At 38.9% G+C, this 25,133-nt stretch overlaps 1 protein-coding gene and 1 pseudogene across 1 annotated transcript in view; both read right to left on the reverse strand.

Moving 5' to 3' along the window:
• NALCN (sodium leak channel, non-selective) overlaps positions 1-25,133 on the reverse strand; it is a 535,846-nt gene that overhangs the window by 183,384 nt on the left and 327,329 nt on the right. Inside the window, exon 14 of the mRNA XM_006846666.1 lies at positions 7,938-8,012. Within this exon, the coding sequence (XP_006846729.1) occupies positions 7,938-8,012 (75 nt within the window). The remainder of the gene's footprint in view (positions 1-7,937; positions 8,013-25,133) is intronic.
• On the reverse strand, positions 15,812-16,485 carry LOC102816565 (annotated as a pseudogene).

A 25,133-nucleotide genomic window follows, 5' to 3' on the forward strand; every position in this document is an offset into this window, starting at 1 on the left:
AATAACTGTAAACATCTGTGAATAATTGGAATGTGAAATGTATGAAGTAGGAATAGGAAAATTGGAAGTTGCCAAAAATGAAATGGAATGCATAAAGATCGATATTCTAGGCATTACTGAGCTGAAATGACTGGTATTGGCCATATTGAATCTGAAAATCAATCATGGTTTACTATACTGAGAATGACAAATTGAAGATAAATGGAGTTGCATTCATCATCAAAAAGGACATTTCAATATCTGTCTTGAAGTACAATGTTATCTTTAATAGTGTAATATCTATACACCTACAAGTAAGACCAGTTAATCACTCTTACTCTAATTTATGGGCCAACCACTAAAGGCAGTGATGATGAAATTGAACAATTATAGCAATTTCTTCAGTATGAAGTTGATACAACATGCAACCAAGAAGCATTGATAATTACTGGTGATTGGAATGTGAAAGTTAGAAACAAACTGCAAGGATCCATAATATAATAATATAGACTTGGTAATGAAAATGATGTTGGAGATCACATAATAGATTTTTGCAAGACCAATAATTTATTCACTACAAATAACTTTTATAAACAACATAACAGTCTACTACATACCTGGGCCTCACCAGAAGGAATACACACTAATCAAATTGACTACACTTGTGGGAAAAGATGATGAAGAAGCTCAGTATCATAAGCCAAAGCAAGGCCAGAGTCCTACTGTGGAATAGATCAATGGATAATTGCTCATATCTAAGTTCACACTGAAGTTGAAGAAAATTAAAACAAGCTCATGAGAACCAAAATGAAATGGAGTATGCTCCACCTAAATTTAGAGGTGATTTCGAGAACATATTTGATACATTAGACATTAATAACCAAAGACCATAAGAGTTGTGCATGACATTAAGACCATTGTACATGAAGAAAGCAAAAGGTCATTAAAAAGACATGAAAAAAGACAAGATCAGAGTGGATGACAAAAGAGACTTTGGAAGTTGCTCTTAAAGACAGAGAAACTAATGTAACAGGAAAAATGATGAAGGAAAATAACTTAACATAAAATTTTAGCAGGCATTCCAAGAATGCAGAGTCAAGTATTTTAATGAAATGTGCAAAGGCCTGGGATTAGAAAACCAAAAGGAAAGAACATGCTCAGCTTTTCTCAAGGGGAAAGAACTGAAGAAAAAAAATTCAAGCCTCAACTTCCAGTGTTGAAGGATTCTATGCGCAAAATATTGAATTATACTGGAAACATCAAAAGAAGATACAAGGAATGCACAAGCATCATACCAAAAAGAATTGGTTGGTGTTCAACCATATATATAATCAAGAACTGATGTTATTCAAGGAAGAAGTCCAAGCTGCACTGAAGGCATTGGTGAAAAACAAGGCTCCAGGAATGGACAGAATACAAATGGAAATATTTCAATAAATTGATGCAATGGTGGAGGTGCTCACTGATTTATGCAAAGAAATTTGGAAGGTATACATTCATCTATTCCAAGAAATTTGGAATATAACTACCTGACCAAGTGATTGGAAGAGAACCATATTTGTGCCCATTCCTAAGAAAGGTGACCTAATGGAATGTAGAAATATCATTAGTAATATCATTAATATCACATACAATAAAAATTTTCTGAAGAAAATTAAACAACTGTTGCAACCGTACATCTACAGAGAACTGCCAGAAATTCAAGCTGGATTCAGAAAAGGAAGTAGAATGAAGGTACCACTGTTGATGTCAGATGGAACTTGGCTTAAAGCAGGGAATACCAGAAAGATGTTTACTTGTGTTATACTGACTATGCAAATACATTCAACTGTGGATAACATTGTAAAGAATGCATATTCCAGCACACTTAATTGTGCTCATAATGAAACTGTAAATAGACCAAGAGGCAGTTGTTAGAACAGAACAAGGGGATATTGAATGATTTAAAATAAAAAAAGGTATGCATCAATGTTGTACCCTTTTATCATACTTATTTAATCTATGTGCTGAGCAAATAATCTGTGAAACTGGATGATATGAAGAAGAACATGGCATCAGGATTGAAGGAAGACTCATTACAACCTATGATATGCAGCTGACATAATCTTGCTTGCTGGAAGCTAAGAGGGCTTAAAATACTTACTGGTGAAGCCTTCTCTATGGATTGAACCTTAATGTAAAGAAAACAAAACTGTTCACAACTGTACCAACAAATTGCATTATGATAAATGGGGAAAAGATTGAAGTTGTCAAAGATAACACTCACGGAAGCAGCAGTCAATAAATCAAATGATGTATTGCATTAGGCAAAGCTGTTGCAAAGAGCCTATTTAAAATGTTCATGAACAAAGATATCAGTTTGAGGACTTAGATGGGCCATACCAAAGCCATGGTATTTTCAGTCACCTCATATACATGTGCAAGTTGGATAATGATGAAAGAAGACTATAGATGAATCAATGCATCTGAATCATGACGTTAATGAAGAATACTGAAAATACCATGGACTGCCAGAGGAACATACAAATCTGTGTTGGTAGAAGTACAGCTAGAATGCTCCTATGAAGCCAGGATGGTGAGACTTCATCTCTGATACTTTGTACATATTATGAGGAAGGGCTAGTCCTTGGAGAAGGACAACATGCTTCGAAAAGTGGAGGGTCAGCAAAAAAAAAGGAAGATCCCTAACTAGATGAACTGAAACACAGGCAGCATCAGTGGGTTCAAACATAACAATTGTCAGAATGGTACAAGACTAGGCAATGTGTCATTCTATTGTGGGTAGTGTTGCTATGAGTCAGAACCTACTCGATGACACATAACAACATACAGAAATGAAAGGAACCAGGAACATAATAGTTTACTATAATATTTGGTCTACAGTTGTTTAATGAGATAGTGATGAGTCTAATGAGTTCAACGAATATGTAGTTACAGTGCAATCATGGACAATGTGAAAAGTATTCATTAAAATGGATTTGTCACCTTATTTATAATTGAAATAATCAATGTTCAAAAAATTTCTAAACATTCTAAGAGGTTACTATAAATTTCAAGCTACCATGGCTCAATGGCACTTAACAACAACAATAGGATAATCATTTCTGATGATAGAACTTCTAGAAAAAGAATTTCAAAGCATCACTAATATCTATTAAATAATTAAATAAGAGGATTTTATAATAAATGATATCTACTCAAAGTAAAGTGTCACTGAGTCTCTTAAAACTGTATCGTCTAGGAAGAAATTCAGATGTCAATCAAAGTTGTGATTTTTTTTTTTAAATTTTGGTTTATCATTTGGCAACTAATAAATGTTCTACATATAAGGTCTAACAAACTAACAAAAAATATTTGAAAAATCAACGTCAATGGGTTTCATTCACATGAACTCTGAGGTAAAATCTGTGACATACAGGGTTGTTTCACTATGTAGCTATGAGTCAGAACCGACACCATGACACATCACTACCACCACCAGCAGCATAAAAACTATGCTACAGATGTGAGCTGGAACCATACACCAGTTTACTTGACCAAAGATCATTTAAAACCAAATTGAACACGGTAATAGAGCCAGTAAGAAAAATAGAAAATTTCATTTTGTCTCTATGTCAGTGGAACTTATCAGGACATTCTAAAATCTTATGTATAAACAGCATGAAGCGATAGTTAATATTATATGTCAAAATTTGTAGGTTATAGTGCCCAGTTGTTCAGTCAAACACTATTCTACATACTATAACCAAGTTACTTGCATGATATTAGCATTTAAATCAGTTGACCTTACTTTAAAGTACAGTATCCTTCATTATATGGGTGGGCCTCATCTATTAGGTGAGGTGTTTAAGAGCAAAATGTAAGGGTTCCTGAGAAAGAAAGACTCAAAACTGTGACTAGATAGGACTGCCATGATTCCCAGCTTGTTAACAGAGCTACAGATTTTGGTCTCCCCAGTCCCCACAATCTTATGCATCAATTTTTAAAACTAAAACTATAAATAAATGTCTCTCTCTCATGCACAGTCTATAAATTTGTGTAAGAGTGTGTGTGTATATACTCACCCACTGTCACTGAGTAGATTCCTCCCATTGAGACTCCGTGTAAGGTTTCTGAGACTAAATCTTAGGAGAGCAGAAAGCCTCCTCTTTCACCCACAGAGTAGCTAGTGTATTCAAACCATTAGCAGTCTAGCATGTAACCCACTACACTGTTCCTGTGCTTGTGTAGATATATTTGTAGCTGTGATTGTTAAGTGCCATTGAATCAGTCATAGCAACTCTGTGTAGGGTTTCTGAGGATTGGCTGGTGAGCTTGAACCACCAACCTTGTGGTTCAAACGGACTTTGCAGTCCAGCACACTAACCTGCAGTGCCACCATATTTTTTAAGGATTTCTATCTTTTTGCATACCCTTGTCTTAATTAGGGTTGTTTAGAAAAACAGAACCAGTCTATCAGTCTCTCTCTCTCTATATATACATATATATATATATATATATATATATATATATTCCTAAACAACCCTGATTAAGACAAAATTTGGTTGGGAAGTGGAAATCTGGTAATAAATACCTAAAGGTGGAAGTGGTTTTGGAATTGGAAAACAGGTACAGGCTGGAAGAGTTTTGAGGTACTTGATAGTAAAAGACTAGATGGTCTTAAAGAAATTATTGGCAGAATTATGAACATTAAATTAATTCTAGTGAGAATTCAGAAAGTAGTGAGTGAAATACAGAGAAATCTATCATCATGGAAAGAATGTTGCTGCTAGAATAGTGGATATTAAAAGTGCTTCAGGGGAGGCCTAAAATGTGTCTGATGGAAAGCAGAGCTTGTAAGTGATGAGCTTGGATATTTGACTAAGGGAATTTCTAAGTAAACCCTTGACGGCAGAGCTTGCTTTCTCCTTGCTGCTTATGATTAAATGTGGAGGAAAAGAGAGATTGAGAATGAATGGTGAAAGGGAACCAGCCACTGAAGGGTTGGAGATTCCAAGACTACCTACTCATGTTATGAAAATGAACAAAGCATGCTTGGAGTAGACAGCAAGAGTATGGCTAGACAACTGATTGCTAAAGGAGATCAGACTTTGGACTGGTGAAGAGAGTCAAGCATCTCAGCAGAAGCACTGCCAGCTTACAGTGAATGAAGGGTTGAAATGAAGGAAAGTGCTCTTCCTGGAATTCTTATGGTTGATAAAATTACTTGACTGTAAGAGGAAGGCATAATCCCAAGAGCAGTTGAGAGGCCAGCAGCTGGGTCTTAAGGGCAGGGCTACTGCCTACTCAGTTTTAGAACACTTTGATGGAAGGGCTAGACCACCTCCTTAGTTCCGAGGGATGGGGTTACCACCAAATACCAAGAGAGTGGGACCACTCCACTCCTTCTGTGGACCAGGAGAATACAGGGTAATTTTCAAGCCTAGAAGGCTAATGACATTGTCCTGCTGGGTTTAGGACTTGCTTGACACTGTGACTGTTTTCCTTCAGTGTCTTCCTTTTAGAATGAAAATCTCTATCCTTTATCTGTCCCACCATTATGCTTTGGGAGCAGAAAACTTGCATATTAACTTTCACAGACTCACAGATAGAAAGGAAATTTATGTCAGGATGAACTATATCCAGAGTTTCACCTATTTTTGTTTTAAAAGAGAAGATTTTAGACTTAGTATTGATGCTGGAGTGGGTTAAAACTTTGGGGGATGCTGGGGTGGAGTTAATACATTTTGCATGCGAAAAGAACATGAACATTTGGAGGACAGAAGATGGCTGTGGATTAAACTGTATTCCCTTAAAAATGGGACGCTGAGGTTCTAATTCCTTATACCTGTGAACATGGCTTTGTTTGGGAAAAGGATCTTTGAAATTGGAGTAGTGTGCATTCTAATCCCATCTGAGTGATAATTTATAAAAGAGGAGAATGACTATGTGATGTTGAAGGCAGATATAGTTGTAGCCATGGGCTGCTGGAAGCCGCTAAAAAGAGAAAGGCATACAACAGTTCTTCTTTCAGAGTTCCAAGGAGTCAGTATGACAAATACCCCGTACTTTAAAGCCATTCACTTTGTGGTATACTGGAAACATGCATCTAAATATGGGATTTGTACAGCAGAGTCAAGGGGGTTACACTAAGGCAAGCTTTGATTGGTTATGTCTAATTGTATGGTTAATTAGTTTCAGTTTTGAATACACACATATGCGCATGTGCACACACACACACACACAACTAGATACAACATAAAGCAATTGCATGAGTGGCATTTAAAGATCTTTACAACTTTCATTTTAATAAACTATCACTGTTGACACAAATTGAAAAGGTCTGGATAATATAATCTCCACCAAACCACAGATGAAGTGCTGGTGTAGCACTGTGGGATAAAACACTGGACTGCAAGGTCAGTTTGAACCTCAGAGTCGGCTGTCCAAACTCACCAGTTGCTCCTCGGAAACCCTATACAGGGTTGCTATGGGTCAAAACAGACTCGATAGCACTTAACAACAACAATAACATAGATGGAGTCCAGGTATGGTGCTGTAGCATCAATACTAGACTGCTAACCACAAAGGTTGGTGGTTAAAACCCACCAGCTGCTCCTTGGAGATGCTATACCAGGTGACTAGGAGTCAGCGCCGAGTTGGTGGCACATAACAACATCGTCCATAGATAACCATTTTGCCTGTAGAGTTTCAGGGCCGAAAATTGCTTTCTTTGAATGCTCACAAAAGAAATCTTTACGTCAATTTATTATTATTATTATTATTATTAAACTATCCTTGTTTAAAAGCATAGACTCTGAAGATTAACAAGATAAAATGCTGAAAGTTCTCATTAGCCATAAAAATCACAAGAAGTTTAATAGATTATATCCCTGAGTTATAAAAAACAGACAATTCTGACATATATTGAAAATGTTGAATGTATGAGGTCTTCATATGAACCTCACTTGGATTTCTTTTAGAGCCTTGGGTCTCTTTGTTAATATTCCAAATACTCTAGCACTGTTTTAGAAGGCGATCCCAGGTCACCTGATCCGGTGATGTCCTCTCTCACAACTCTGCTTCTCAAAGTCTGTAAGAGGGGCTTCAAAAAGTTCATGGAAAAGATCCACTCTTTTCATTCCATTTTCCATGAACTTTTTGAAGTCCTGTCATACTCTTTACTGTAGTCCTGGTGTGGCTCTGTAGGATAAGCACTAGACTCTTAACCACAAGATAGACAGTTCAAACCCAATAGCCAGCCATTCCTTGGAATCAAAGCGACAGCACTTAATAACAATAAAACACTCTTCACTAAAGCCATATTTCCCAAGCCTACTATTCTCTAGGTAACAAAAAGTAGGAGAGAATGGTAGCTCATGCTGTTAAAGCACTCAATAATATCACCTTCACACATTTCCAGTTACACTTTTGGGGAACAATGATCTAGTCCCATGATTAATACATAGTTTGTAAACTGGGCATACATTAGATCATTTACTGTATCCTATTTCTTATAATCACTATGGGCACCCAGTCTAACTTTTCTCTTGGTACTTAGACAACAGAGAAATTGATGTGTATTATCTTTATGAAGAAGATCAAGAGTATTACATATAATGATGTAAAACAACAATCTGACCCTGAGGCATTTCATTTCTAAACATCCTTCATTTAATAGAAATAGGAAATGAAGCTCAAAATTCAATATTTTTATTCCAGTGTACTTTCACTCAAAATAATAATATAAAATAGTTCCTAGACTAATTATAGAGCAATATAAAATTTCATTTATTGATAACGGATAAAGGCTAAATTTAAATAAAAATCATTTTGCCAATTCAGAATGCCTTAATTTATTGAATTCTATTCTATTTTTACTTTGAAATTTAAACTACTTTAATAGTACCTGTAAGTACATGCTTGTTCTTTGTAAAAATGTAGATTTGAAAAAATATAATTGCCTGTGCGTTACTTACTTGTTTAAGCTTCTTTAGGTCTTCATCAAGTTCTAAGTTGTCCAAAATAACAGCCACAAACAAACTCAGGAGAATCTACAAAACGGTTAAATGAGAGTGAAAAAATCTACATGCCACATATACACAAAATATCTACCTAAAATATACTGTATCTTCAGTACTTTAAATTAAAATCAAATATGCAGTTGTGGATCATTATTTTATGCATTTAAAGGTATTTATCACATATTTACTAAAGAAAATATATATGCTAATTGAAATGGACAATAAAAAATATTAATTTGATTTATGGTAGTGGTTATGTGCTGTGAAGTCAGTTCTGACTCAAGGCAACCCTGTTTAGGGTTTCTGAGGCTGTAAATGTTTATAGAAAGCCTCATCCTTCTCCCGTTTAAACACTGATAGCTTTGAACTGCTGACCTTGAGATTAGCAACCTCACTAGTAACCACTATGCTCCCTGTTGTTAAGTACCAGTGAGTTGGTTCTGACCCACAGTGACCTTGTATAGGGTTTCCAAGGAGCAGCTGGTGAGTTTGAGCTACCGACCTTGCAGTTCAAATGGCTTGGCAGTCTGGAGTATTAGTCCACAGTGCCATACTATGCTATTAGAACTCCTTTGTTTTATGAAGCCTATTTAATTAAGAAAACAAAGGTGTTTTTTTGTTGTTCAACCATCATGCTTCTGACAGTATATCCTGAAAAACTTATTTGAAATACTTGTGAAAATCTTAATATACAAATATGTTCACAATATTTATAGTAATAAATATCATGATTGATATAAATATCCAACCTTGTGAAAATACAGATATCCAACTGCATGAAAGATAATGCAATTGCTGTTATTGTTGTGTATGTGGAGTTGGTTAGACTCATAGCAACCCTGTATAAGGTTTTACAAGAGCTGTTGGGTTTTGAACAGATGACCATGTAGTTATCCAGTGCTTATTCTATAAAACCATACGAGGGCCCAATAATACAAATATATATATATAAATTGTATTTGATAAGAGCCATCGAGTCAATTCCAACCCACAACTACCCTGTGTAGGGTTTCTGAGTTGCGGCTGGTGAACTAGAATTTAGATGTTCTTGTTGGAGAATGGAGAAAGACATAGTGAAGCACTTTGTTAAGTACTAGATCTGTTTCTCACTAGCTCTCAGGGTCCTGCATCTGTCCTGACAGAAGGGTGGCAGGGGGAAGGGTCTGGGAGTCTATAGGCAGCAGTCTGTCCCACTCAGCTTGCCTCAGGCAGGGACCTGCTGACCAGTCATGGCAGGCATCTGATGACACGCTGCAGTAAAGGCCAGGCCCAGGGAGACCCATCTACTCATATAGTAGCAGTATCCTGGCTCCAGTGAAGGCAGGAGGCAGGGAGGTGGTGGCTGAGGAACGGGACAGGTGGAGACTGGGCGAGGGTACCTTAAAAACCACTGAAGAGGGTGGTCAAAGTAGGTAGGCAGGCAGGAAGGTAGGGAGCTCGCAGGGTGACTTCAGGTGTGGGTTCCAGGCTAGCACAGCGACCAGCCTGCATGCATCTCTCCTGTGTCTAATATGGTGTTGGTACAATGTCTACATTATATAATGTTCTATTTCAGAGAGCATCTGGTGGATGTTAAGCCATGCATACCAAGTGTATATAAATATATAATACCAGTTATGCAGCCATTAAACATTCCCATATTAGTAACCAGCCTCCAAGGTGGCCACCAGTGATTCTCACCTCCAGAAACTCAAGCCCTGTGTAGTACCTCCCATAATAATATGACATTCTTGTGTAACCAATAAGTCTTGCAAATTTTGATGTGCAACTTATGAGGTTAGCCATTGCTGGGTGGTGTAAATGGTGAAACTCTCAATAATTTGCCCAAAGGTTGGTAGTTTGATCCCACCTAGAGGCACATAGGAAAAGAAGCCTGCCAATATAGTTTTGTTTTGTTTTTAATTACAGTTTTATTTTGAAAAAGATATGGAACGCGTCACGAATTTGCATGTCATCACTGCACGGGAGCCATGCTGATCTTCTCTGCAGCATTCCAACTTTAGTATATGTATAGCCAAAGCGAGTGCCACTATACTTTTTAAAAGGTCACAGACTCGAAAATCCTATGGGCAGTTCTGCTCGGCATACAGGGGGTCATCATGAGTTGAAATCAACTGGACAGCAATTAACAACAACAACAATACCCTATGAGGCTAGGTAATAAAAGATGTTGTGACTTTCACCTTGTTCACTCTTGAATCAGCTGCCCTTGGGGAAGGCAGCTGCCAGGCTGTGAGGCCACTCAAGCCCACCTGTGTGAAGGCCTATGTGGTGACAAACTGAGGACCCCTGACAACAGCCAGCAAGTAAGTGAGGGCTCCTTTCATTGACCATGTGAGTGACCCACCTGGAAATCCCAAGAGCCTTCAGGTGACTATAGCCGCCCCCTCCCCCCACCCCAACACACTGATGCAGCAATCAAGAAGTACAGACCTGCAGCCACCCAGCTATGCCTCTCTACCATTCCTGTCCCACACAAACTGTGTGAGGTGACAAATGTTTGTTAATACTTCTTTAAGTTATGGGGTAATTTGTTACATGGCAATAGATGGTGGATGCACTTACAGATTTTAACAGTGTTGTAATTCAACACTTCAAATTTAAAATAAAACATTACATATGATAGAAGTGAAGCTATGTACAAGAAAGGAATGACAGAGAAAATGCCAGAAGGAAGTACTTCTGGAATGCTAATGGTGCCTGGCTTTGTGTCAGGAATAATGGATTTTATTCCCTTTTCTTGGTATTTCAAGACACCCAAATTAAATTCCCATACTAAAAATAAACAGATAAAGCATATACTTCTTTTGGAATGGGCACAGAAATTAAAAGAAGGAAAATAGCAAGAAAGTAGCATTAAAAGGTATTTTAATTTTTATAGACCCTTTTCAACTTTATGTTCTCTTAAGTTCCACATTCATTTTATAACCTTTTCTTTTAAAATTTATATCCTTCCTTTTAATTTCCCTTTAAACAAATTATTCCCATCTGTTAATATAAGACTTCTGTAATATTAGAGTCCTGGTGTGCTGCTATAGGTAAGCACTGTACCAAGCTGTTGGTTTGAACCACATGTTGACAGCTCATACTCACCAGCCACTCCTTGGAAAATTTATATAGGATCTCTGTGAATAGGAACCCACTCAACAACAGCACTAGAAAACTCAAGAATGAAGACAAATTGAAACAATTTAGCAAGAATGCTTACAGCAGAGAGATTGTTAGGGAGAAGGTAATGATATATAATGCATATATAAACCAAATCCCACTGTCCTTGAGTCAATTCTAACTCATAGTGATCCTATATAAGGTTTCAGATATGGTCAGTCTTTATAGAAACAGCCTCATCTTTCTCCCATGGATTAACTGATGGGTTCCAACCACTGCCTTTGGAGTTAGCAAATCAACACGAGGGAAAAACAGAAACAGAAACAAAATCCCATCATTGAATGTTGACAGTAGGACATGGTTGGCTTGAGACAATTGCTAACTCCTCTCTTCTTCATAGATATAGTCTCTGGAATTTTACAATTTAAAGAAAATACAGATATTTACTGACATCAAAAGGTGTGCCCCACCTAAGACACTTGGTGTTATTGTTGTTAAGTTCCTTTGAGTTGGTTCTGACTCATGAGGACCCTTTATAGAGTTTCTGAGGAGCGACTAGTGGATTTGAACTGCCCACCTTATGGTTAACAGCCTAAGGCTTATCCTACAGTGCCACATGTAGACACAGATCTATTCAGCCTTATTCTAAATTGGACGTGTCATGATGCACCCAAACTTCAGCTTGAAAAGATGATAAATAATATCAGAGGAGGTGCTTACCTATAGCAGCACACCAGGACTCTAATATTACAGAAGTCTTATATTAACAGATGGGAATAATTCTCTGTATCCTCACTCCAAATTCAGAGATACACACCCACCATGATGTGTCCTTCTGCCAGTATATATTATACTTCTATTACTCATTGCACACTTGGTCAAACACTTTGTGTTCAACATAACCAGTTTTCCTATCTTTGCAATCTAAGGGCACAAATCTACCCTCACAAATCTAAAAAGAAAAAAACCCCAAAAATAAGTTTCCCTAGTGAAAATAGGGAGACTCTCCCCTTTGTTTCTTAGAAATTTTCATTTTCCAAAAACTTGTCAATTCTTCCTTTCACCTTTGAGATGTATGAGAGGGGCTTCAAAAAGTTTGTAGAAAGTAGGATTAAAAGATGGATTTTTCCTATTAACATTCTGAATGCCCCTCATATGTAATTCTAGATTGTTTAGGAACCATTGACTCTCTGTTTATGATGATGGAAAATTTGGCAACAGATATTGATGATGATCACACAACATGAAGAATGTGTTTACTGTCCCTAAACTATATAAGCAAAAACTGTTGAGTTGGAATATGTGCTTTATATATACATTTGCAAAACAATAAAATATGTTCATTTTTTTTTTTTAAAAAAACCACAGAGGAAAAAAAAAAAAAGCTATATAAGCTTCTCACCAGTTTTATAACCCAGAAATGCTTTTTGGACTGTGAACCTAAGAGGGTAGCACCGGTCTCTTCCGTTCTCGCTGGGAGTTTAATTTAGGTACTTGGCAGTTGCGTTGCTAGGGTTAGCAGTTACCCAGTTCAGTAACTCATGGGTTACCCCCACCCCCAACTCAAGGATCCCCTCCCATACCAGACCGGACAGCTTTCTGCCCAGCCCCCTGGGGCACCTGGGGCGTGATGCCTCTAGACGCATCCACGCTGCGAGGACCACCCTGACTTCGGGGTAGTGGTCACAAAGCCTGTGGGACAATGCTGGTGCCCATAGGCTGCGTCTTCCTGTATCAGAACCTGGTGTCGCGACTCCAGCCCAGCGGGCCGCGTGCCACATCGCCCCCACCAGTGCCCCAGCTCATACTGCACAAAGGTTTTATGGACAGCCGTTCCGGGCTCACACCCCGCCCCCCGATAGTGGCGCCTGGTGTGGTCTGCACTGTCAGCCTCTGCACTGTCCCTAAGGTGTGAAACTACCTGCTTGCCATCGAGATATAAAAAAGTTCTACTGTTTCTTTGGGTCAAGGCAGCTATCTAACATAGATGGCCACTCCAGTTCCCTGGAGAATTTAGAATGAACCATTTAACAAATTCCAGTGCCGAGTCCCCTTCCTGAGGACCAGTCATCATTGCTCATGAGAACATGTATGTAATGGGTTGTATCTGCCTGGTGATATCAAAGGGTGAGGGTTTTTTTCTGCCTTTAGTAAAATGCCTATGATGTACAAGGCAGGTTGGTTCAATGTTTCTTTAATAACAAAACCATTCTCTTCCTCTTCTGCCTTTGTGGAGATTTTATTTGTAATGACCTCCCCAACACCAACAGATGGTAGGCTGCTCCTTGGCAGGGATGTGAGGTTCCCCAGTCTACCTGGACTGTAGTTGACGGACTGACTAGTAGGAGCTCTCACAGTGAAATTATGGAGACGTAGATCCGCAGCTGGGTATAAAGTGTTAGAAGAGCTTAGCTCACACGGAAATTTGCCCATTTATGAACATTTGAAGCCACCATTAGCTCATTCTGAGAGTTAGTGCTTTCATTTAAAAAAAAAACATTTCTAATATAATAGTGTTGTTGTTGTTGTTAAGTGCCATTGAGTCAGTTCCGATTCACAGCAACCCTGTGGACTTGAACCACCGACCTTGTGGTCTAGCACATTAACTCACAGCAGGACTCCAGTATAATAATAAGAGTTAAAGAATTACAATGATCATTTTCTCATATCATATTCCTCGTAACAACTCTGATATGTAATATGTTGTTGTTGTTGCCCCATCGAGTCGGTTCTGACTTGTGGCAACTCTGTACAGGGTTTCTGAGGAGCGGCTGGTGGGTCTGAACCACGGATCTTGTTATTAGTATATACGTTGATCCAACAGCCCCACACCAGGATTCTGACATGTAGTTGGTTCTTATTCTTAAGTGCAGTCAAGTCAGCTGCAACCCATAGTGACCCTGTACAGGATTTCTGAGGAGCAGCTAGTGAGCTTGAACCATCAACCTTACAGTTCAAAGCAACTCTGCAGTCCAGTGCCTTAACCCACATGAAAGTACACAACCACCAACTTAGGCATACAAAACTAGAATAAAGTTCTTGATTCACTTTAGCACATCAGCTTACTATTTCTACTAGTGATATAAACCCACTACAATCAAGTTGATTATGAATTGAAGCAACCCTATATGGAGTTTCTGAGACTGTATATCTTTACAGAAAGTCTCATCTTCCTCCCACAGCGCTATTGGTGAGTTTGAACTGGCAGCTTTGCAATTAGCAGTTCCGTGCTTATCCAACAGTGTCACCAAGGTTTCTCATCAATTCAGTATTGTTATTGTTGTTATGTGCTGTGGAGTCAGTTCCAACCCATAGCGACCCTGTATAGGGCCTTCCAAGGATCAGCTGGTAAGTTTGAACCGCTGACCCTGTGGTCTAGTGCATTATCCTGCAGTGCCATAGAATAGGCATCTAAAACTCAAGCTACTTTTGAATAAATGCTCATGTGTGTTACACAAGTTCGGGTCCACCATGGCCTGTTTAATATATCTTCCACTTTCACATCAGAGCACGGACAATGCTTGTTTGGAGCACTCTAGGCTTTTTCCCTGCTGAGCTCTTGCTAGGCTACTAACAGTGACAACCTGGTGGTTTGAAACTATGCAGTGGTACCTCAGAAAAAAGGCCTGATGATCAGCTTCTGAAAGGCCACAGTCATAGAAACGACTGAACACAGCTTTCCTCTGCACACCCAGGCTGTATGGAGTTTGAATGCACTGAACAGCGATTGGCTCGGTATTTCTGGTTTTCAGCTCTTATAGGTCCTGCTGATAGATCCGATTTCCAGATATCATAGCACTGCCAAAGCAAATTTCTATGAGCTTGGGGGCTGGCAACAACAGAAACATATTCTCTTTCACAGTTCTGGGGACCAAAAGTCCAAATTGATGGATTTAGCGTGGCTGTGCTCCCTCAGAAAGCTTCCGAGGAGAACTCTGCCTTGTCTCTTCCAGCTTCTCCTGGTTCCGGGGGTTCCTTAGATTGGGGCTGCCCCTTCTCTTTATTTCTTCTTCCCTTCTGTCTTTTATAAAGACCTTTGCCATTGGAGTTAGGAAGTTAGTGTCCGCCTTAATATTATTAAGATTTTTCATGATGCTAGAAACAGACCTACCATGTTGGCGGTCACCATTCCATCCACTGCGTCCTCCATTTTGTTTGTATATGATTTGGACTGCTGCTTTCACAAAAGTCACAATGGCTCACTTCTCTCAGGAAAGTTTGGAAGCTCTGCTATTCCAGGTGGGAGATTGGTTCTTTTGGATCCTTTCTCTATCTAGACCTCCTAGGCAGCTATCCCACTGAACGACAGTTACCCTTCTCTGTGAAGAGGCCTCAGAGAGAACACCCGTTGGACAGCCTTAAGTTTCAGACAGGAGCAAGCTCTATACCTCCTCACCGAGTCACTGCCTGTTTTAAATTGTGTGAATACAAGAAACAAGACTGCCTTCTTGGTCTTCTTTTTTTTTTTTGAAGGAAGAAAATTTATTTCTAAATAGCAGCTAGTACTTTCTTCACAATGTGTACCATTTGTGCAAATACATTATTGAATAAATGCTCATGTGATATTTACAAAACTGAGGGGAAATGGGGGAAGAAACTTCTAAAGTTTATCAATGCCTTTCATTTTCTCTCTCTTACAATTTTTGTAGTACAGTTTACATACAAACTGAAAATGTGATTCTAGGCAACAACACAATACAGTGCATAGGCCATGATGTAATTCAAGTTGAAGTTGGAAGCTTATCAATTAAGACGTCAATAGTGTAAACAATAAGTTGAATGTCTGCTTTTCCCTTCATTAGGTGATCAGTATCTTTTCTGATGACAATATCTATGTCTGTGCTGATGACTCAGTAAGCGACCTGCATGTATGTATGGTACGATGTCATCCTTGACGCCATGGAGTAATCTTCTACGGCAGGTCACAGGAACAGGGCTATGCAACAAGCACTGATGTTCAGCTTCTTTAATAAAACTGAACTGAATATGAAAAGTTCCTTCTTCAGTATATTTTGTAGGTATTACCCACTTGCCTTTCATTTCTATTTCCTTTTTTACCTTAACAGAAAGCTGACTGAACTGCATCACTAGACTGTCTGCAGCTGTAGCTACACCAATAAGAGCAGCAACCTTTTCTGGCCATGCAATGACAGCATGAAGCATAAGCCACCCACCAAGGATAGATACAGTTAGTAGTATCTGTGGTCCATCAGGGGAGCCATCAGTTAAAGAAAGAACATCTTTTTCTCCATTTCCCTACTGTGCCTTCTTCTAAGATACCATCTGAATTTCCAACACCCGAGTAATCAAACCTTATAAAGGCGTGGCCTAGCGAGTTGCAAAATTCCTCAATCTCCAATGTTTTTGTACCATTCATATTAGAAAGATAACCAGATCACCTCCCACCTCTCAACCGAGGGAGGGTTCTTATTTCTTTGTCAAAATCAGGAATATCAAAACAAACTGGAGCCAGGGAGAGGGCAGGGGCAGCACTAGTGATGTGACAACTTCCTCCCACCAGTACCTGATGTCAGCTGTGGTGTCACATTTGGGCACTGAGATTTGTGGGAGGTGATCTGGGACAAAGTGTAGCTTTTGAATGTTATTCATGTAGATGGCAAAACACTGATGAGTCCAAGGATTTGATCTGAAGATATGAAGAGACCAAGAAGAAGCCTGTTTTGACAGGAAGAAAGTTGTGAGACAGGTATTTTAGATGGCATGGCCAGAGACATAGGGGCTGGGAAACCAAGCTTGTGGGAAGTCTGGAGAGTAGGTGAGCGTGTTCAGAGCATGGGAGTCAGGGGAATGCTGGGGGAGGCTGGGGAGGTAGGCCAGGAGGTTGGCATGTTGTCTGCAAGGTCAGGCAACCTGAGAGCAAGGTAATTAACACTCACAAAATGATGACTTTCTTTTCTTTTCAGTTAGCTTTTTCCCCTTTAAAACGCTCTGTTTTTATGTACATGTTGTTGTTGTTGTTTGTTGTTAAGTGCTGTTAAGTCGGCTCCAACTTACAGCGACCCTATACAGGGTTTCCAAAGAGCAACTAGTGAGTCTGAACATCCAACCATGTGGTTCAAACTGGCCTTGCAGTCCACCCCAGGACTCCTTTATGCACATAGTATGCAATTATAAACTGGCACATTTAACCAGTAGCTAGAAACAATATTATGTTCAATTTGACAAAAGATAAATGTTCTTGTTGTGAATTGCCGTCGAGTTAGTTCTTACTCATAGTGATCCTATATAGGTTTCCTGAGGAGCAGCCGGTGGGTTTGAACTGATGACCTTGTGATTAGCAGTACAGTGATTATCTTACAGCGCTACAGCCAGACTCCAACAATTATTAAGTAAATAAAGACTATTATTGTTGTTGTTAAGTGCCTTCGAATTGGTTCTAACTCATAGCGACCCCGTATGGGGCTTCCAAGGAGTGGCTGGTAGTTTTGAACTGCTGACTTTTCAGTTGATACTCCAGTGCTTACCTTACAGCACCACACATAAGTAATAATTTACCACTATATATATATATATTTTTAAATCAGTGTATTTTATATATTCATCTTGGAAGAAAAAGAAAACCCATTGTCAGAGCTGAAGAGCTAGACATGGATACTGCCTGCCCTTTCTCATTTCATAGGTGGAAGGGAGCTAGATTTTCATGGTACATGAGAGAAGACAAAATTCATAAAGGGAAAGCTTTTGGTTTTCCTGGGGAAAATGCTGAAGAGGATTTGCAAGAGCAAATAGTAAGCTTACAGAGTTGGGAACACACTGTTGAGAGGGTTTCTGATAACATATTTAAAAATAATATGAGTTTAGAAATATCTTCAAACTATTAATTAAAGCTAAGTTCAGTCAGGAAATAACTTTCAAAATGTAAGCTTCACTATTTGGTTAGCATGACAACCTGATGGTGAAAACAAACTATAATTAAAAATGTGTGTGGAGGCTGTTATAAAAAGTTAAGAAAAGATTTCCTTGCTAAATGTAACAATCTACGATGGTGGAGAGGCTAGAGGGTAGACACATGTTAACATGAATGTTGAATCAGGCAATATACACAAGAGAGGCTGGCAGAGGGAATGATGAAGGTAGCAGGAGACACATGAACCTTACTGTTAACTGATGGTTCATGGAGGGGATTGCAATCATTATAATGAAGCAACGTGTATGATTTGCTGAATGTAAAACCGATTATCTGGTTTATACACCTTCACTCAATTCACAATAAGTTTTAAAACATTAAAAAAAAAAATGTTTGTGGAGGGTGGGACATCAAGGTGAATTGGCACAGCAGTGTACAAAGGTGATGTCTTAAACCCTACTTTAGTGAATAGTGAGTGACTGGGCTCTTAAAATCTCGTGAGCTGCCATCTAAGGTGTAACTCCTAGTCTTTTCCTGCCTAGAGCTAAGAAGATGTAAAAAGGTAGAGACACATGGAAACAATTAGTCCAAAGGATAAATGAACCGCATGGATCCCAGTGTCCACAACCCTGAGACCAGGAATAATTATCCTGCTACCCCTAATGACTGTGCTGAAATGGATCACCACAAGAGACCCTGGATAGAGCAGGAAAACAGTGTGGATCAAAACACAAAATCATAAAAAGACCAGGTTTACAGGTCTGATAGGGACTGGTCGAAACTATGGCCCTTCGACACCCTTCAGACCTGGGACTGAACTCAACTGGTGGCTCAACCTTCAGCCAAACAACAGACAGGTCTAGAAGGTGAACAATAACCCCAGGAAAGTGTGCAGGCCCTAGGACAACGACCACTAGGAGATCAAAAGGCAGTATTTACCCAAGGAGAAAGTTCAGGAGGCAGGTAGAAAGGGGAAAGAAACATGAATGGAAACAGTAAACACAGGGAGAAGCGGAGAGTGTTATCACATGGTGGGGATTCCAATCAGTGTCACGGGTCAAAATGTGTGTGAGTTGTTGAATGGAAAACCACTTTGCTCTGTACATTTTCACCCAAATCACAAGAAAAGTAAGAAATAAATAGAAGAAGTGTGTGTGGACTTGAATGTCCTCCTGAAACTTGTTAGATGTGCACTTCCAGCTTGACGTTTTGTCATGCTACACAGCACTGTCCTAAGGGACGGCTTCACACACAGGGTGACTAAAGCCTGGTGTGTAGAGTTAGCTGTGTCTGCAATGAAAACAGAAGTCAGGCTTAGTCTGAAGCTGAGTGTGAAGAGGAGACAGTTATTTTGTAGTTTTTTTTCAGACTCTAATAAGGTGACAAGAACCACTGTGGCAAGAAACAAAAGTGAAGGAAGAAGACAACTCGGTTTTCCTCAGATTTCATCTACATTGCCAATGAGTCATATCTTCCAATAAACTAGTGCCGTGTTGGATTGGACTGAGGGAGTAATCAGTCTTAGGTGCCAACCACTTACCAATAAATGGTTCTGAAAGTCATAAGGGTGGGAAGGGTGGGTAAAAATTCCTAATTTACAAAAGAAAATAAGCCATTCATCGGTCCTCAGATTATTAACAGCATTACCTCAAGTTTCTGTTAAAAAAAAAAAAGAAAGAAAAACCTAAAGCTATCATATTGGCAGGACGCCTGGTGTGGGGCTGGAGGATGATTGCCTGGAATATAAGGTTGGTTTGAACCACAAGGTTGGTGGTTCGAACTCACCAGCCACTCCTTAGAAACACTTGGAAACCTATCAAATTGGAGCTGATTCTATGGCACTTAACAACAACGATTACACTGACTTAGGATCTTAGTTTTAGCCACTGTTTACCGACCCTAAGTACCATATTTGCTGCCTTTAAAGGCTATTCACAGGTTTATATTATAAATTTATTGATAAAATAAAGAGCTTTTAGAGGCAAAACTTTATCACTTATCTGAAGCACTTTAAGCTTTACAATTTTCCAGTTCTAAAATTATGCAATCACTGAATTATTTTCTTCCTAATATTTAGAATAATAATATTTCAATTTATAATAAGGTACACTGGTGATGGTAGCTATGTGCTGTGAAGTTGGTTCCAACTCATAGCGACCATGAACAGGGATTCTGAGGCTGTGAATCTTTACGGAAGCAGAAAGTCTCATCTTTCTCCTGCGGAACAGCTGGTAGTTTCAGACTGCAGACCTTAAGGTTGGCAGTCCGATTCACACCCACTACGCTACCAGAGCTCCTTTTTATGGTACATTTTATCCCAATATATGTTTTTTTAATGACACAATTTCAGGAGAAAAAGGTTAATGACATATCCCTTCATTTTCTCTTGAAATCTGTTAAAGTACATCAACACCTTCAACAGTGGTTTGACAGTGCTTTCCAAAAGAAATTATTATGCATATTTTCATACCATGACTACTTACCACGCATAACAAATCTATAGCATTAAAAATACATTAATACATAATGCAAATAGTTGTTCTACTTTGAAATATACAACTAATGTAATGTATGTATTTCCTTAATTTATGTTCAAGAGTCCTGATGTGGTGCTGTGGGATCAGCACCAGACAGCTAACCCCAAGGTTGGTGGTTCAAACCCACCAGCCCTCCGTGGAAACTCTGAATCAGAACTGTCTCAGTGGCACTTACCAATAGCAACAATTGGTCAGTTATGAATCACTGAATTTAATGAAGAATCTGAGAACTTTCAAAATAGTGCAGGTATCTAATTTACTCAGATAGTAATGTTTATTCTCAAGATTAAAAAAATACGTTGACAATGTATTCAGTGTGGGAAATGTCATAAGGTTGGTATCTGGGAAGTCCCCTCTCAAGATTTTTATGCATGACATAACAATTTATTAGTGGCCTTTTGACCCTCCAACCTAGTTCCACATTCTATAGTAGGTTTTAGATTATACCATAGTCCTGGTGTGGTGCTGCGGGCTAAGTCGCTGGGCTGCCTTATTTTCCATATTCATTGTGGCTCATTTGGTGTGTCTTAGCAGGTGTTCAGCGACTGTTCTATTCCTTAGGACTCCTTTTCTGTTTAGTTAACGTTCTTGATTCAATTTAGCACATCTACTCTTCTGTGAAAAGACCAGATTTGCCTTGAGTGAAGGGTGGTTCCGTGCAGGAGAGCTCAGTTCCAGCCCTGCCACCACAGGACAGTGGGGCATGTTGCTATGTTGTTGAGCAGGTTTCAGTAGAGTTTCTAGACTAACAGAGTAGGGGGAAAGTTCTGACAATACACTTCTGAAAGTTAGGCAGTGGAAACCTATGGATCATTATTGTTGTTAAGTGCAGTCGAGACAGTTGCGTCTAATAGCGATCTGTTTTATATAGGGTTTTCAAGGAGTGACTGGTGAGCTTGAACCACCGACCTTCTGACCCATGCAGTCCAGCATATTAACCCACAGCACCACACCAGGACTATGGCAGAATTCAAAACCTATCGTAGAGAACTCGGCATGAGGTGGGGTCACCTAACAAGGGCTCTGTGTTTAAGTTTGATACATCTGACCATTTACTCATAGTAACTTTCAGCAAATACAATATATACTGAAGCAATTGTGTTCCCAAGTGTCACTATTTCCTCCTATTTTTTGTGACACAAACCGTTATAGACAGCACACTATGGTTCTCACTCTGTAAAAAGGACTCACTTCTGAGCAAGCACGATTTAGACTTCTATACGTTCATGTTGCTTGTTTGAATGGGTGGCCCCATCACATTAGAATAGATTGTCTGGCTTTGAGAATGTCTGTCTATTTTGCATTCCCCCTCTGTGCACACACCATGCCCTCATCCTATGCACTCTTCTTGTGTCATTTCCAGTTGGTGTCGCATAGCATATTTTCACTATTTTATTTTCCTTCCTTCCTAAAGAAGGCTCGTAGGCTGAAAAGTCACCCTTCATGCTATTTCTTTCTCTACTGTGGGCTCTATTAATAATTTGATTTTTAAGAAGTTATTTTCAAGCACACAATGGAAGCACAGCAGGAATCTGGTCAGCACCCCATAATCTTTTTCTTTGTTCCTGTTTGTCTTTTCCGTTTTACCATTTATAATCACACCATCTTGAACTGTTGAGCAGCCTGTATTTGAAACAATTTCAATTTGATGTAGGTCAGCAAAAAGTCAAATGTAATCAGAGCAGTGCAAAATGGGCTATGTTCAACACAAATGTGCTTTTAAATAAATTCTATAAAATCAAGCTATTTCATTTACACTTTGTAATGCCTGTTTCTTGTCAGCCAAATATGGCTATTCTCAGAAAGTGCCACTACAGAGGCAAAATCAAGAGATTGCTGTGTTAATTTAAGTACTTCAAAGGTAACAAAAAGACTATCCACAATGAACGCTTAATTACATTTTCTCTCTTCAGTATTCACATCACAGGGCTTTCCTTTGAAACAATAGTAAAGGGAAAAACACTGAAGATAAAGAAGTATCTTTCAACTGGCTAAATCATGTATTTCTTTATCACCAAATTAATGGCATAACAGGGCTGGGGGAGGATGAATTTAATAATCAATCGACAAATATAGTCAGGATGGAAAGACAAACTACATGCCTGGTAGAAGAGAGAGACATTTTAAATGGTTATGAATATGCATTTAGTATACATTTACGCTTTATGCTTTTTTTTTTTTTAGGCCAACAAATTGGTGCCCACAGGGGGCGATGAAATAGCCTGCTGTTTTTTATTACAGAACACGTTGCAACAAAGCATGCTTTGCTACTTGGCACATGCCTGTCCCTGAGAAGACTAAATCAGGAACTCGTTGGGATGTGTGCACTTATTGGCCAGGATGGATAAGAGACAAAAATCAAAACCTGTATATTTATAAAGACTGAAAATTTGGGAGAAGGAGGGAGTTAAAATGCTTTGTAGTATTTTTTTCAAAAGAAGTAAATAAACAATCAGGAAAGAAGTACTGTGTTTAAGATAAGTTAAAAACAGATTATGGGTAGAAATTTTTAACTTCTGAATGTTCCATTTTTAAGTTTTGAAGGACACTGGTTTATCACTTACCTGCATATACAAAAGGGCTTCAAAGAGTTCACAGAAAAATTCCATTATTTTTTAATTCCATGTGTTCAGAAACTTTCTGAAGCCCCCTTGTATTTCTGCATGGATTCACAACCCATTTCTAGTTGTTTCACTGTCAATATTTTTAATATTTCACATCAGGGCAGATCTGGAATAACTGAGAGGCAATGTGCTCATGCCTCTAGGACCTTTATATCATTAGCCTTTGAATCACAGGCTTTTTAGCCTGTTTGTTTTGGTTCAATTGTCCTTACTCCCAACTCGCTGTAGACTCTAAGAGGACAAAGATTAAGATCTTTGCTATTTTGACTAAGATCTAGGCCACTACTTGCACATAGCAATAAATAACAAACAAGCAAAAGACGGTTGCCTTACCTAGCCATTGAAAATGTAATCTTTTAAAAGTAAATATAACTTCTTAGCTCATAGGCTGTCCAAAGCCAGGGAGAGGGGTGTGGGACATTGTTTGAAGACTGTTGGTGCAAAGCAATCTGGGCACGATCCAGGATCCAATGGTGCTATTTCATGTATATACATTAGAGAAACTCTCATAAAGGTATATACAACATCATATACAAGTGTATCAACTTCACCATTACATGAGTAAAGCACTGAAAAACTACCTAACCATCCAGCAGGAGGGGAATAGATAGATAATAAATGGCTTAGAGAGCTGAAAATCAAAATAATGAGATATCATCTCACATCAGCAAATCTAAAAAATTCAGAGGACAATAAATGCTGGTGAGCATGTGGAGAGACTGGAACCCTTCTACATTGCTGGTGAGATTGCAAAATGGTCCAACCACTCTGGAAAACAGTATGGCACTTACTCAGAAAATTGGAAATAGAAATACCATATAATCCAGCACTTCCTGTACTTGGTATATAGCCACAAGAAATATGAGTCGTATCATGTGTAGATATATGCACACATATGTGTGGTGCTTTCGACATAAAACCAAATGGCCACCATTCGTCTGGCTGTCATGCTGTGGTGGCTTGAGTTTCTGTGATTCTGAGGGCTATGCCACTGGTATTTTAAATAATCAGCAGGGTCACCCATGGTGGACAGGTTTCATATGAGCTTCCAGACAAAGACAGACTAGGAAGAAAGAGTGAAGAACTACTTCTGAATCACTAGTCACTGAAAACTCTATGAATAGCAGAGAAACACTGTCAGATACAAGGCCAGAAAATGAGCCCCTAAGGTTGGAAGGCATTCAAAATGCGACTGGGGAACAGATGCCTCCTCAAAGTAGAGCTGACCATGATGACGTGAATAGAGTTAAGCTCGTGGGAGAAAAGCCCACAGAACCTTCATTTGCTGATGGGCCACAACTCAAAATTAAGAAAAACAGCTGTAAACATTCATTGAAAATCAGAATATGGAATGTACGAAGTATGAATATGGGAAAATTGGAAGTTGTCAAAGATGAAATTGAATGCACAACATCGATATCTTAGGCATTAGTGAGCTGAAATGGACTTGTATTGGCCATTTTGAATCTGACAACCACATGGTTTACTATGCAGGGAATGAAAAATTGAAAAGGAATGGTGTTTCATTCATCATCAAAAAGAACATATCCAGATAAGTCATGAGGTACAATGCTGTAAGTGATAGGATAATGTCCATGTGCCTACAGGGAAGCCCAGTTAATACCACTATTATTCAAATTCATGCACCAACCACTAAAGCCAGTAAGGATGAAATAGAAGAATTCCACCAACTTCTTGAATCTGAAATTGATCAAACATGCAATCGAGATGTATTGCTTATTACTGGTGATTGGGATGCAAAGGTTGGGAGCAAACAGGAAGGACCAGTCATTGGAAAATATGGCATTGGTAATAGAAATGATGCTGGACAATGAATGATAGAATTCTGCAAAAGCAACAATTTGTTTATTTCAATACCTTCTTCAGACAGCATAACAGATGACTATACACATGGACCTCGCCAGATGGAGTGCATAGAAATCAAATTGACTATATCTGCGGAAATAAAAAATGGAAAAGCTCTATATCATCAGTGAAAACAAGGCCAGGGGCA

The sequence above is a fragment of the Chrysochloris asiatica genome, unplaced genomic scaffold (genome assembly GCF_000296735.1).
Source record: "Chrysochloris asiatica unplaced genomic scaffold, ChrAsi1.0 scaffold00029, whole genome shotgun sequence".
Classification (NCBI taxonomy): domain Eukaryota; kingdom Metazoa; phylum Chordata; class Mammalia; order Afrosoricida; family Chrysochloridae; genus Chrysochloris; species Chrysochloris asiatica.